Consider the following 14,380-nt stretch of genomic DNA (forward strand, 5'->3'; position numbering starts at 1 on the left):
CTAGCTACAGTCCGTTTTTTGGGTTTGTTTGTTTTTTTAAAATTACTGGACATGTGCGGCCACCTTGCCTCTGAAGCTCCACCCCCCTAGCCCATCAGTTTTTTCGCTGACTGGGCTTCCTGGCAAGTCGCAGCTCTCCCGTTTTCTGGGCATCTTGACAGAAAAATAAAATTAAAATAAAACTTAAAACCCACAGAACTTTTTTCTTCACCTTTTGATAGATAGTAGCTTTTCTTTTTCAAAAACAAAAAAACAGAACAGATTCTCCTGCCTCAACAGAGGACGAAGAAACAATGAGAAAGCAATTGCCGACAAAGTTTTACAGTCAATACAGGACCGCAAACATAATTTTTTTATTTTTCTGTTTGCGCCCTGTCACAGGTAAGCAACTTTGCTTTCTATGCAGTGCGTGCATGTTCCAGCCACTGGCAGCTCAAATGTAAGCACACCCATACTAAATACTGCCCTCCACCCGCATTGGCATACATTTCCTTCTTACCTCTACAGTCCTCCTCGCTTCTTTGATCATAGACTCGAGCCCAAATACATTCATGTTTGAATTGGATGGCTCCACATCTGACTCGCTATCATCCGAAGCATTAAGTGTCACAACAACAGATTTGTGCTTTGGAAGCTACAAACAAAAAATATTTAAATCATTTAAATTTGCTGTGGAAATTTTGAAAAAAAAAATCTAATTCAATCAGATGAGCAGTTTTATGATATGTGAAACATATGTTCAAGAACATTTAAAGAAATAGAAAAGCTTAACAATGCTTTCATGGGTCTGATTAAAAGCAACAGCTGAAGGAGCTGTTAAGACACAGGACGTCATCATACTTGAAGTGGCAACACTACCTAGATTAAACTCTTCTGTCCCATTTCTTGCCTTTCTATTGCCGCCGAGTCTTGTAACGGTATCAGTAGTAAGAGAATGTATGTTTTAAGGTTACAAAAACAAAAAACTGTGGATACAGATGTTCTGGAGATAATTTATTATACACTAACATATAAAAACATTAAAATTCAATTTAAAAAGTACAATGTATAAAATACAGTGATAAAAATCCAACCAGACGTGCGTCTGTGGGTGGAAGCTTCTCCTCTGACGCAACTTACGATTGCGTCAGAGAAGAAGCTTCTGCCCACAGATACACGCAACTGCAGGCAGGCTCCGGCGGCTTGAGCAAGTTACTCTGTAAACTTAAAATGTGCCACAAAGGTAAAGGGAAGAGAGGGAGATGCTCGGACTGCGCGAGGGGTGCTGAAGGGTGGTGAGGTGGCGAGAGGGAAGGGTGGTGATGGAAAGAAGCAGATGTTGAAGGGAAATGGGGAAGCCAGAGTGGGGAGAAGCAGACGCTGAAGGGAAATGGTGATGACAAGAGTGAGAAGACGCTGAAGGGAAATGGAGAACAGAGAGTGGGGAGAAGACGATGGAAGGAAAGAAGAGATATGCCAGACTATGGGGGGGAGTAGAGTGAAGATGGGTGCCAGACCAATTGGGGGGGGGGGGGGGGGTTGAAGGGAGAGGCACAGTAAACAGAGCAAATGGAAAACGCCGAGAGAAGGACAGTGGATGGAAGGAACTGAATGAGAAGACAAGGAAAGCAGAAACCAGACAACAAAGATAGAAAAAAAAATTCTATTTATTTTCTTTTTTTGCTTTAGGATAAAGTAGTATATTAGTTGTTGATAAAAATTTATAAACAAAGTCCTACCAGCTGATCATCTCTTTCTCTAGTTCAGCAGCCAGAACTTTGATTTATAAGGAAGGAATAAGCTAAATATTGCAGTACTGAGGCTTGAATGGATGCTGCGGGATAGTAGTCGCGGGGATGGGGCGGAGATAGTGGTTGCGGGGACAGGGAAGGCAGTCGTGGGGATGGGGCAAATTTTTTCCCCCGTGTCATTCTCTAAACGTAGGGATTCCTGAGCTTAATAGAAAGATTAACAAGGTAAGGACCTAATTTTCCATTAATGTATGTAAATTAAATGAAGCATCTGTATCAACTGATTTGAGGAGAGCAAAATGCTACAAACAAGACAAATCTGTAACAGTTCATCCAACATATTTCTTTGTTGCATCATGGATACAGCCACTCAAGGCCCGATTCTAAAAACAGCTACCCAAGTGAGGCAGCAGTAGGCAGCCTACTGCCGCCTAACTTAATTGGATTTAATCGGTGCACTGATTGGCTGTACTGATTTAAAATTGATTAAAACTCTAATTTTAAAAAAATGGGAGGCACCTAACGCTACTGTAGGCATGGTTAACTCCCTGCAGACTTTGAAAATGTAGGCCTTTAAAACCCTGGCCTAAATTTCTGGGGCCTACCTTTCACGAGGCGCGATTCTATAAACGGCACCACTGCGTGATTAACATGTGATCTACAGCTATTTTTAAGGCAGCCATACCTGAGACTTTTTGTCAACCGCTACCTGGTCTATCTACTGTAGCCATGCTGCCACCATTCTTAGATTCTCTAGCAGTGGTTACCAACCCTGTCCTGGAGGACCACCAAATCAGTCGGGTTTTCAGGATAGCCCTAATGAATATGCATGGGGCAGATTTGCATGCCTGGCACCTCCATTATATGCAGATCTCTCTCATGCATATTCATTAGGGCTATCCTGAAAACCCAACTGGCCTGGTGGTCCTCCAGGAGAGGGTTGGGAACCACTGCTCTATAGCTTATATCTAATCTAATCTAAACCTTAAGTTTATATACCGCATCATCTCCATGAGAATGGAGCTCGACACGGTTTACAAGAACTTAAAATAGTGGGTAGAGAAGAAGAAAAAGGATTACATGAACTTATGTGTAGAAGGGGGGAGAGAAAGGGGGGAAGGATAGAGCTACAATTTGCTGAAAAGCCAGGTTTTCAGTTGTTTGCGGAATAAATGAAGGGAGCTCAGGTTCCGCAGCGGGGTGGTGAGGTCGTTCCAAAGACCTATGATTTTGAAGAGAAGGGATTTTCCCAGTTTGCCTGAATAGTGGATGCCGCGTGGAGAGGGGAAGGCTAGTTTAAGCCTTTGGGCAGTTCTGGAGGAGTCGGGACTGGAGGAGTTGAAAGACAGTGGGATAAGAGGAGGCAGGATTCCGTGAATGATCTTGAAAGCCAGGCAGGAACATTTGAAATGGATTCTGGAGATTATTGGGAGCCAATGAAGTTTGGCAAGGAGTGGGGAGGCATGGTCAGACTTACGTTTTGAGAAGATCAGTCTGGCTATAGCATATGTGTTTTTAGTTTCTCCTTAGAACAGGGATTTCAAAGTCCCTCCTTGAGGGCCGCAGGATTGAAAGCAGTGCATGCACATAGATCTCATGCATATTCATTGTGGAAAATCAAGAAAACCCGACTGGATTGTGGCCCTGAAGGAGGGACTCTGAGATCCCTGCCTTAGAATGTGTGTTATTGATACCAGTCTTAAATTCTCCGTATACGCATCCTTGTAACCCGTTCTGGGCAGGACGGGCTGTAAAACTAAATAAATAACGGTGCCATTTACAGAATCTGGGCCGTAGTAATTTAGTTAGTGAAGCAATTTTCTGGTATTTCCGTAACTCAAGCATGAGTTCAGCATCCAACAAGAAAAGTCAAACAATAGAACCCTTTCAAAATGCTATGCAAGAGAAATTATAAGAAATGAATGATGTCCAACAAATCAGAGATCAAAACTTAATTAGGAGCATGACCACTTCAGAGGAAAGCTAAAGAATAAGATTGTAAATGGGTGCCAGATCACAACAAAGGCTAAGCCAAAATCAGGTCAGTATTCAACAATTTTGTGTGAATGTGTTTAAGGCAAAGGTTCAGGCGGAGCAGCAGATTTCTATCAGAATAAAGTAAAATCGAGCAGCGGGAAAACCATGAGAACTGTTTCAGTTAGTTAAACAACTGAATGTTAATGAGGCATCAGAAAACCCGATGTGCCCATTTTCGGCTGATGAGCTCAACCTTTTCTTTGTAAGTTGTAAAAATGAATAAAGAATTTATTTAAAAAAAGTCATGCTGATCATGCAAACCATCCCATTGGTGGATGGGGACTGGAAAACAGATTTGGGGGTGGCTGGGACACATTTGAAAAGGTGGAAGAGTCGACCGTGGCTGAGGTACTGTGTGCCTGTAACTCATCAATGTTAATAGGATATTTGTTCACCAGAGCTGCTGAAACGCCTTGGTAGAAAAATTATACTGGGCATATATCTTTGATGAATTTAATGTTAGAGGACGGTGAGGTGCCTGATGTGCTGAAGATTGCAACTATCAGACCACTGATGAAGGATAAGAAATTGGGAATAGGGGAGATTAACAATTTTTGTCCGGTGGCTTCCTTGCCTGTGCCATCAAAGGTCCTGGAAAAACTTATTTATTTACAGCTGGCTAGGTATCTAAAGGAATATAGTGTCCTTGATGATCACCAGTATGCATTCCGAAAGCATCGTAGCACAGAGACTTTGTTAGTATCGATACTGAATGAATTGCGGAATGGTTTGGATTTGGCTGTCTCTCAATTTTTCAGCTGCTTTCAACACATTAGATCACATCATTTTATTAGATAGACTGAAAGGTTGCAGCAATGAGCAAGAAGTGATAATAAATGGGAGGTAAAAACGGGTGTTCCTCAGGGATCTGCTTTCTCAGCTGTCCTTGTCTTGTCTCCCTATGTAAGCTGCTTCGGGCCATGCAAGTCTCTTACAGACTATGCAGACGATATAGTTTTTCCCCCCATATAGATGGGGATTTTGAAAAGGCAGTGCAGCGGCTACAGAGGGGAATGGCAAAGATCAAGGGCTGGATGGATTGCAATAGGTTAATACTGAGCATCCAAAAAACAAAGGTGATGTATTTTGGAAGGGCACAATTGAACGTTTCGGCGCAACTGTTGTGATCTCTAAGTATTTAGGTGTGTTTGTTGATTGTTTGACTTTTAGGGGGCGTGACTTTTTAAAAACTGTGCATGATGCACACCTTAAGGCCAGACCTGTCTGGCAATATGTTTAGCAATGCCCTGCAGGCCTTGAATACTGTAATTTGGTTCTTCTGGTCATATCTGCGTCGGCATTAAGCACATTGCAAGTCGCGCAAAATTCAATTGTTTGGACACTATTTAGATTAGGAAGGCGTGATCATGTATCAGAATGCTATAGAACATTGTATTTGCTCAAATTAGAATACTGGATTCGTTACAAATTGATGCTAATGGTTCATCTTTGTATACACAATCAGGCACCAAAGTACCTAGTAGATAGCATCCTGTCATATGCTCCGCCATGCCAGCTGCGCTCTGTAGATCAGGTTGATCTACACATTCCTACAGTGAAACGATTAAGGTTAAAGTGTCTAAGGACAGTAGGTGTTTCTTGTATAGGCTCCCAAGAATGGAACAAACTTCCATTGTATATATGCCAGCAAGAAAAATGTGTGCAAATTCAAAAGACTGGAACGGAACCCCTGCGAATATCAGGAGAGTACTGTACACAAGATAAGTACCACTTCTGTACTTTTGAAAAAAAGCTACAAACTATTTTCACTACTAAGTATAGATAGATAGTTTTATGAAAGTGGCCACTGGAGGAAGTGGGGAAGGAGTTATTAGGCAGATACTATAATGCAACAATTGCAGGTTTTCAGGCATTCACATTTGCAGAGGTGAGGGATTTTGGGATAGGTTATTCAGAATAAAAGGGAGGGGGGGTCCAAGGAGGAAATAAATTAATGGAGAGTTCTCAGATGTGTGAGATTCCCTTTAAAATGCTATACGTCAGATTATACATAATTCGGCAGTTAGGTTGATTTTTAAATTAAATTTAAATGTTTGCAGACTTTTGGAATCACTTGGTGTCTCTAGAATAATAAAGGAAGAAATTGGAATGTATGGCTGAAAAATCAATAAAAATAAAAAGTTTAAAAATTAGAGAAAAGGTGTTGGAGACAAGTTCTATATCTGAATTTAAGAAAGCACGAGGTATTAATGAACCAAACAGCTGATGTGAATGAGCAGATTACAAAACCATATGGTTTTGCATATATATATTGCATATTTTTAAATGATTAATATACATATGAATTTTATTATTTGTGTATGGTTATGGGAGGGGGGTGGGATATAAAGCTTTTAGATACACATTGTGATGGAATTTCCAAGTGATAATGTATTATGATAGTTTGTATTTAATGTACACTTGATGTATGTATTAAAATGAATAAAGATTTGGAAAAAAAACAACCCATATGGTTTCTTTCTAAAATCATGTTCTAGATTTCCATCAATCTTTTTTCACAGATGTGGAAGCTAAATAGCTCCATATTTAAAATTGCCTTTCCATTTTAACAGTGTCCAAGCTACAAAGAACACAAATTTAGTAGCATTAACACATCTGTAGGCATATACATTATGCCAGCAACTTCTGCTTAACACAAGCCACTACAAATATCTAGAGAGGACCACTTCAAGTAATCTGCTCAAAGTGTCCATTCCTACCGCTATCACTTGGCGTGCAGGGCGAGGGGCTCTCTTGATCTTGCTCTGTACCCGAGGAACAGATATTGTGTTGATATTAACAGCTGAGAGGTTGATCCTTGGCACTGGTTGAGAGTTTGAAACAAGAGGTGAAGGAGGACAACTATTACTGGAAGATTCCTGAAAGGAAAAAAATAAAAGAAGGAATACATTTTTAAATTTAGCACACTTTTGTCAGAAAACAAACAAACAAACAAACTGGGGATACTTATCCGACATGGAGAATAGGGCTATAGAAATAATAAATAGCAAAAAATGTTTATCCAAAATTACTACTATGTCTCAGGTTTTGTTGGATCTTGCAGGATAGGTGGGGGGTATATTGGGGATTATTGTTCTTTTTTGATATGATGTCTATATGTATTAGCATTTACTTGCCCTTTTTACTTTGAAGAGGAGCATAATATTGTGATGTTTTTTCCTAAGTTATTTTACAAAATGATATACATGTAAAAAAAAAAGAAAGATAAACCCTTAAACCAGACTAGATTATTGCCTGCACAGCTTTCTACACGTATTCATAACAGACAGCCATATTAAGATTCATTTTCATCGCCCTTCTCTGTACCTTCCGTATCTGTAGAGGGCACAACCATTTCTCAGACTTTGAACTGAACAGTGGATTAAAGAAATCAACAACAGGGGGAGAGAGGGTTGGGTCTGTTGCTACTGTTTTGGTTCTCGTTTGCTATTGTTCACCTCCCACTTTACTGGTGGTTTCTTAGCTTGGGTTGGGGGCCTTATCTTTGCAAGATGGTGTCCACTATTGTTGCATTTGGCTATATGAAACGGGGAGGTAGGCTGGAGGAAATTCTGTAAATATGTGTCTGTATTTTTGTTGCTCTCCTATTCATGCCATCTGTGATTCTGTTTTTGGTTTTCTGTTTCTATTGCTTGTTCATAGTCAATAAAATAGAAGTTAGCTAAAAATATAATGAAAAATTAAAGGCAGAAAGGGGGTTGGGTAGGATAGGAGAGAAAAATGTAATACAGCGATACCTTGGTTTACGAGCATAATTCGTTCCAGAAGCATGCTCGTAAACCAAATTACTCGTAAATCAAAGCGAGTTTCCCCATGGAAAGTAAGGGAAACTCGCTTGATTTGTTCCCCCCCCCCACCCGAGAACCGGCATTGCTCCCCTCCCCGCTCACGAAGGCCCCCCCCCCCGGGTGATCCGCCATCCCCCTGCAATCCGGAATCTCCCCCCCCCCCCCCCGCGATCCGACATCCTCCCCATACCCATCACCCACCCAAACACATCACTTATCTCCCATCTGGCACTCGGCACCAACGCACAGGATGTGCCGGTGCCCGAAGATCTGTCGTCCTTTTTGCTGGGCCTTGAGCATCTGCGCATGCTCAAGGCCTTAGTTCCTGGTCTCTCCGAGATTCTCGAGATCTCCGAGAATATCGGAGAGAGCAGGAACTAAGGCCTTGAGCATGTGCAGATGCTCAAGGCCCAGCAAAGAGAACGACAGATCTTCAGGCACCGGCACCAGCACCAGCATATCCTGTGCGTTGGTGCAGGTGTCGGGTGCCAGATGGGGAGGGGTAAGTGATGTGTTCAGGTGGGTGATGGGAACGGGGAGGATGTCGGATTGCGGCGGGGGTAGGGGGGTGGCCGGATCGTGGGGGGAGGCGCTCGTACATCGAGGCAAGCTCGGTTTCCGAGGCGCCGATTTTGCGAATGTTTTGCTCTTCTTGCAAAACTCTCGCAAACCGGTGCACTCGTAAACCGAGGTACCACTGTATTTAAAAATGTTAAACTGAATAGCTTTATGTTAAGCTGAAAAAGCAGTACTGTGTTTAATTATCAATTTTCTTTGAATAAAAAATATTGAAACAACAACAATTTTGCAATGCTTTTCAGAGATACAAAGTGCAGAGTGTATAAAGCTCGTCCTATGTTGCTCCTCGTATACAAGAAGCTAGTGTACCTCTGGCTTAGATCGCTTGACAACTAAAGACTTGAGCAACTCCTCCCTTAACAGCATCTCTTCTTCCTCTTCTTCATCAGCAAATGGAGGTTTTGGTGGCTGCTCAGGTTCTTCCGGAGGAAGGGGAGGAGGGGGTGGGGGAGGCTCACGAGGAGCAGAACATAGGCCATCTAGAGATCGCAGAATCACAGACTGCACAGCCTAGCACACATAAGAGAAAATATATATGTAACCCAATTAGGCTGCCAGCAAGTATTCAGCTATTTAACAGCAGTATACTAGAAGCAGCCTATGCATAAAAAAATATATATCCCCCATTTATCATAGCCAACTTTAAAAAACTAAGAACAGCGATGATAAAGAAGTTGGAGTAGAGGAGTGGCCCAATTGTTAGAGCTGCTGCCTCAGCACCCTGAGGTTGCAAGTTCGATCCCAGCACTGCTCCTCGTGACTCTGGGCAAGTCACTTAACCTCCACTGCCCCAGTGTACCAGTGTTATAGTGTGAGCCTGCCAGGACAGATAGGAAAAACACTTGAGTACCTGAATACTATTCAATGTATTGTAAACCACTTTGGGTGAATCTCTTCAGAAAAGGCAGTTAATAAATTCAAATAATAAAATATATTTCTTTATCAAACACAATTATTCTACCATGTTTCCCCCAAAATAAAACAGGGTCATATTAATTTTGGGTCAAAAAAACACACTAGGGCTTAATTTCAGGGGTATCTTATTTTTTTTCATATACAACAATAATCTCTCCCTTCCTCTCCTCCACCCCAATTCTTCCTCTTTCCTTTCTCCCCCCTCCCATGTGCATCTTTTCTCCCCTCTCACTCATCCCCTTGTGCAGTATCTTTCTATCCCTCCCTCCCATCCCCCTGTGTTGCAGAACCCCGCTGACCCTCCCACCGTGAGACCGACATACCTCTGCTCCAAGGCTTAAAAAAAAAATGGCAGCAGCGCTCTGAACGGGCTGCTTTGCGGCCTTCTCCACCGGGAGCCTTCCCTCTGATGTCATCAGTGATGCAGCAGAGGGAAGGCACTGGAGGGAAAGGCTGTGAAATCAGAGTACTGCCACCAACACTCTTTAGGATGCCTCAGAGATATGTCAGTCTCCAGGTGGGAGAGTCAGTGGGGTTCTGCTGCACAGGGGGATGGGAGCTCAGAAATAGTGGAATCCTGGATATTTTTTTTTTTAAACTAGAGATGGAGTTGGGGAATGTCAGAGGCATTCATTTGGGGGGGCTGCAGGGTCAATCTTAACTAGGGCTTATTTTTTGGGGTACGTCTTATATTAGGAACACCTTTAATAATCATACTTATTCAGGTCTTACTTTGGGGGAAACACGGTATAGTCACCTTCTATCACACATGAAAGAATAGAAACTGTAGTCAGCACAAACTGATAATGTGCATCTTGGTTTCTTGAACAGAAGGACACTGTGGAGTTGCAGAGACATGAGGAAGTCTAAACAGAACCTTTTTAGCTTTACAGAGCACAAATTTATTTAAATAAAAAATTTATATCTAAAAATCTATGTGGGTTAAAGAAAACACACTCAAACATAATTAAACTAAACTTTAACATTAAAATACTAACACATCACATCTTAATCTCTTTTATAACAAAACAATCTTACATACTAATTAATACACAAAAATAAACCTAATTATAAACCAAACAGCTCAATATTGGAAAAGATAAGAGGGAGGGTGGGAGTATGAATGATAAGAATTGATAATTGTTAATTATTAGTATATGGGAGGGAGGGGTAGGATTCTTTTATATTTATGTATTTGGAAGATTACAAATAAGATTGTCAAGTGATTAATTAATATATTTCTGATGGATTATTGTACACTAGATGTAAAATATGAAAATGAATAAAGAATTTAAAACAAAAAACAAACTTCAGAATATACAACTGCAATAGAAATAAAACCCATCACAAGATTTTGAAAAGCCTTCTGAAAAAAGTAGGCCTTCAAACACTTATGAAAATGTGAAAAAGAAGGAATTTGTCAAACATTATCTGGAAGGGGATAGTTGAGGATCCACCACAGCAAAAACCCGAGAATGAAGAGTTGCCTTAACTATGGATTGTATAGAAGGCACAACCAACAACTTGGACTGTGAACGCAAAGATCGAGATAGCACATGTTGTATTATTTTTTAAGTACACTTGTAAGAATTAAAAAGGAATAAAGAATAAAAAAAAAAAAAAAAAAGAGATAGCACATGTGAAACAAGAAAAGTAGCCACTACTTTTGGTAAAGTTTGATGCAGAGCCTTGTACCAATACCAATATCAAGATTTTAAACTGAATCCTCCAAACCACTGGCAGCCAATGCAACTCAGCCAATAAAGAAAAAAACTGTTCACTACAGGAAATGCCTCCAATCACCCTAGCTGCAGCATTTTGCGCCACTAGCAATGCCCTTAAAGACTTCTTTGGAAGACCATATACAGGGCATTAGAATAATCTAAATGACACAGAACAAAACATGCATACCTTGTCAAAAATTGGTTGAAGAAAGCAAGCTCCGCAGTTTCAATACCAAATCTTGAAAAACATTGTCTTTCCCACAAATACAATGTGGCCACAAAATTGTAATGAGGAGTCCAATAGCACCCCCAAACTTTTGATATCCTGCTGCACTGGAATCAGCACCCCATCATACACCTAAGCAGGTGGGGCATCTAAGATTCCAGATGGGGATAACCACAGCATTTTTGTTTCAGATACATTTAAACAGAGATAATTCTTAGACATCATATCATAATTGCATCCTTATAAGATGACAATAGATGAAAACCTTGAACATAGTCATCAGGAAATTAAAAAAAAAACCCAAAAAACAAAAACCTAAAAACTTGCAAATCATCCTCATATAATCGATACTGTACTCCAAGATCTGAAAGTAAAGTACCAATTGGGGCCATAAACAGGTTCAATAAAGGAATGTCACAAATAGGGAATGTCTCAAACAATGGTACAGCCATTGGGAGTGGGGGCATAGACCCCACCTACAACTTCAGCACTCCTTTTACCACTGCTGGCAAGGATGCTAAAGTCCCACCACCCAAACACACACAGTGCCATTGCTCCCCCTCTTCCTCACGTTACTTCCTTCAGCTCCAAACACCAGGGCTTCACACATAAGAAGTCCCAGTGTCAGGGGCCAAAGGCAAGCTGATGATTTTTGCAGGAAGGAAGTAGCGACACTATTTATTTGGATGGCAGGACCTTGGAATCCCCGCTAGCAAAGGTATGTTTGGCATACTGGAAGGGAGGGGATTGGGGGGGGAAAATGTGTCCCCTCCCCAGTCCACCATAAAACTGGAGAACTGGCTATGCTTCTGATCCCAGATAAGTAGCTTACCGATACTGGAGGTGGGGTCAATACAGCTACCTGTGGCAACACAGACAAACATCCTGGCAGGCTCTCTGGAAGGGAAGGAGGCGTCACTGGGGAAGCTGCTAAAAAGAAGTTACAAAATTACTAACAAAAAAAAATAAACAGAAGGAAAAATATTGTATGCAAACTGCAAGTTGATACAGGAACCAACCAATAATATATTTTTTTTTAAAGGAAGGAAAATCCTCTCTCCCAACTCCCTTTCTTGTTGAACTATACTTTTTATCAGAACTTTGTTTAAAAAAAAAAAAAAAATTGGCCCCAAATTAATAATTTATTAGAAAACCATGTAGGACTCTCGTATGACACTATTATTTGGTACAGCAATGAGAACTCAGAGTCCGATTTCTGCAAATAATAATAAGTTATTATTAATATTGACAGGGGTCGCCATGCAACAAATTACTCAAAATTGGAAGGATTATACTAAATTAAATTATACATTTTGGTGGAACTCAGTTTGTCATATATATAAAATGGAAAAGGTGTTAGCGTTACAACAAGGGAATCTTCATAATTTCAAAAAAATTTGGGAACCATTGACTAATTATTCTAATGATCAGATATCTTAGCACATTGGTAGTAGATATATAGGGGAGGGATGGGGAATGTATATCATATGGAAATAGGAATTTTGACAAAAGGGAGGGATTTATTCTATATTATAAGAAGATTTGTTTGTAAATACAAGTGTCATATGATAATTGATTATAATATGTTTAATTCACTTGTAAGAATTCAAAAATGAATAAATAAAAATTTAAAAAAATAAAAAAAGTACTTTGTTTAAATTATTTGTGGTCTGGTGCTACCTTTACTTAATTCAAAACTTACTATGTTGTTCTATCCTTGACTTCAATCAGTGTATGTAAAACCCAAAACTGCTCGCATAAAATTCTAAGCACTGTATACAATTCTAAAATACTCATATATGTTATATGGGTAGCATTAGAACAGTATGTTCCTGTTCAAAAATTTAGTTCTTCATCCCCCAATTAACAAATTGCTCAAACTGAGAGTCACAGGCTTTAAAAAACTATTTTAGAAATTACTTTTGCAATTATAGCTTTTTAGGGAGCAACTGACTGTTTAGTTTTATTACATAATAATCCAACTACTATAGGCACTAATGAATTTTCACCCCCACGATATCTAATAAATGACAAGCTTAATTTTCATAAGCTAAAGCATTCTTTAAAGATTTCACCAGTATTAAGGTTTCAGCAGCGACAGGGCTCCTTTTACAAAAGGGTACTAGCGTTTTTAGTGCACGCACCGGATTAGCGAGCGCTACTCGAAAAACTACCGCCTGCTCAAGAGGTAGTGGCAGCGGCTGGCATGATATTCCGTGCGTTAAGGCCCTAACGTACCTTTGTAAATGGAGCCCTTAGTGCTCAAATATATTCATTGCATTACGATTTAAACATCCACATCATTAGCCTTTTTAAACTGCAGACTTTTTACTTTTGTCCATAAATAATGCTCAACTATTAATAACTTTTTGTAAAGCTTAGACTTAAACAGTTTTTTGTCTATCGGCCAGGGGGTACATGTCCAATGCGTTTTGCCAAAATGACAGCTTTATCAAGGACTTCCCCTACTCCTGCCGTGAACCACCATCTGCCCCAGCTTGTGTTTGGAAAAAACTGGGGCAGATGGTGGTTCACGGCAGGAGTAGGGGAAGTCCTTGATAAAGCTGTCATTTTGGCAAAACGCATTGAACATGTACCCCCTGGCCGATAGACACAAAAAAACTGTTTAAGTCTAAGCTTTACATAAAGTTATTAGAACTTGAGCATTATTTATAGACAAAAGTAAAAAGACTGCAGTTTAAAAAGGCTAATGAAGAGGTGAGTGTTTAAATCCTAATACAATGAATATATTTAAGCACTAAGTATCACCGCTGAAGTCTTAACACTGGTGAAATCTTTAAAGAATGCTTTACTGTACTCTGTGAAAATTAAGTTTGATTATGTGGCATGTTATACTAACTGCTATAATCCACCATGAAATCTGCGGGCTAAGTAGATTAAAAAAAAAACCTAAGGACATTAACCTACTTTCAAAAAACAGTAGGCTTGGCATGCAGAAGTGAACACTGCCCCCACCAGGTCAGGAGAGGTAGTTTGCACTTCAGCAACAACTCATCTGGGATGTTATCAACAGGCACAGGAAACTATAGTTCAAAAGGCAAAAGGGGAGCTATATGGATGACACGTGCTTTATCTTGGACAATCATCTGTAAGACATTTGTCAGGAGTGGAATGAGTGAAAGTCAGAGAGTCCTCAGCTCCATGGAATGAAATTTCATATTGCAAGAAGTGCTAATTTTGAAATTCTCTGGCCTCAGAGAAGAGTCTGTTCTCCAAGGAGGACTGGCATAAAGTATCAAGGCTCCCAACATATTTTATAAAGGGGATGTGCAATATCTATTCTGCTTCTGCTTTTGAGTGCTAGCTGCGAGCACCAGTTCTGCCTGCAGGAAGGGTTCA

At 40.3% G+C, this 14,380-nt stretch overlaps 1 protein-coding gene across 4 annotated transcripts in view; it reads right to left on the reverse strand.

Annotated features, from left to right (window-relative positions):
• The window catches only part of ZFC3H1 (zinc finger C3H1-type containing), a 140,127-nt gene that overhangs the window by 98,295 nt on the left and 27,452 nt on the right, over nucleotides 1–14,380 (reverse strand). For 3 of the 4 annotated variants that reach the window (XM_033951935.1, XM_033951932.1, XM_033951931.1), the window contains exons 7-10: nucleotides 11,853–11,950; nucleotides 8,465–8,665; nucleotides 6,488–6,646; nucleotides 500–634 (exon numbers count right to left, since the gene is read on the reverse strand). In XM_033951935.1, coding sequence (XP_033807826.1) covers nucleotides 500–634; nucleotides 6,488–6,646; nucleotides 8,465–8,665; nucleotides 11,853–11,950 — 593 coding nt within the window. The remainder of the gene's footprint in view (nucleotides 1–499; nucleotides 635–6,487; nucleotides 6,647–8,464; nucleotides 8,666–11,852; nucleotides 11,951–14,380) is intronic. The other variant, XM_033951933.1, reaches the window with a different exon arrangement.

Source organism: Geotrypetes seraphini, chromosome 7 (assembly GCF_902459505.1).
Source record: "Geotrypetes seraphini chromosome 7, aGeoSer1.1, whole genome shotgun sequence".
NCBI classification, from domain to species: Eukaryota; Metazoa; Chordata; class Amphibia; order Gymnophiona; family Dermophiidae; genus Geotrypetes; species Geotrypetes seraphini.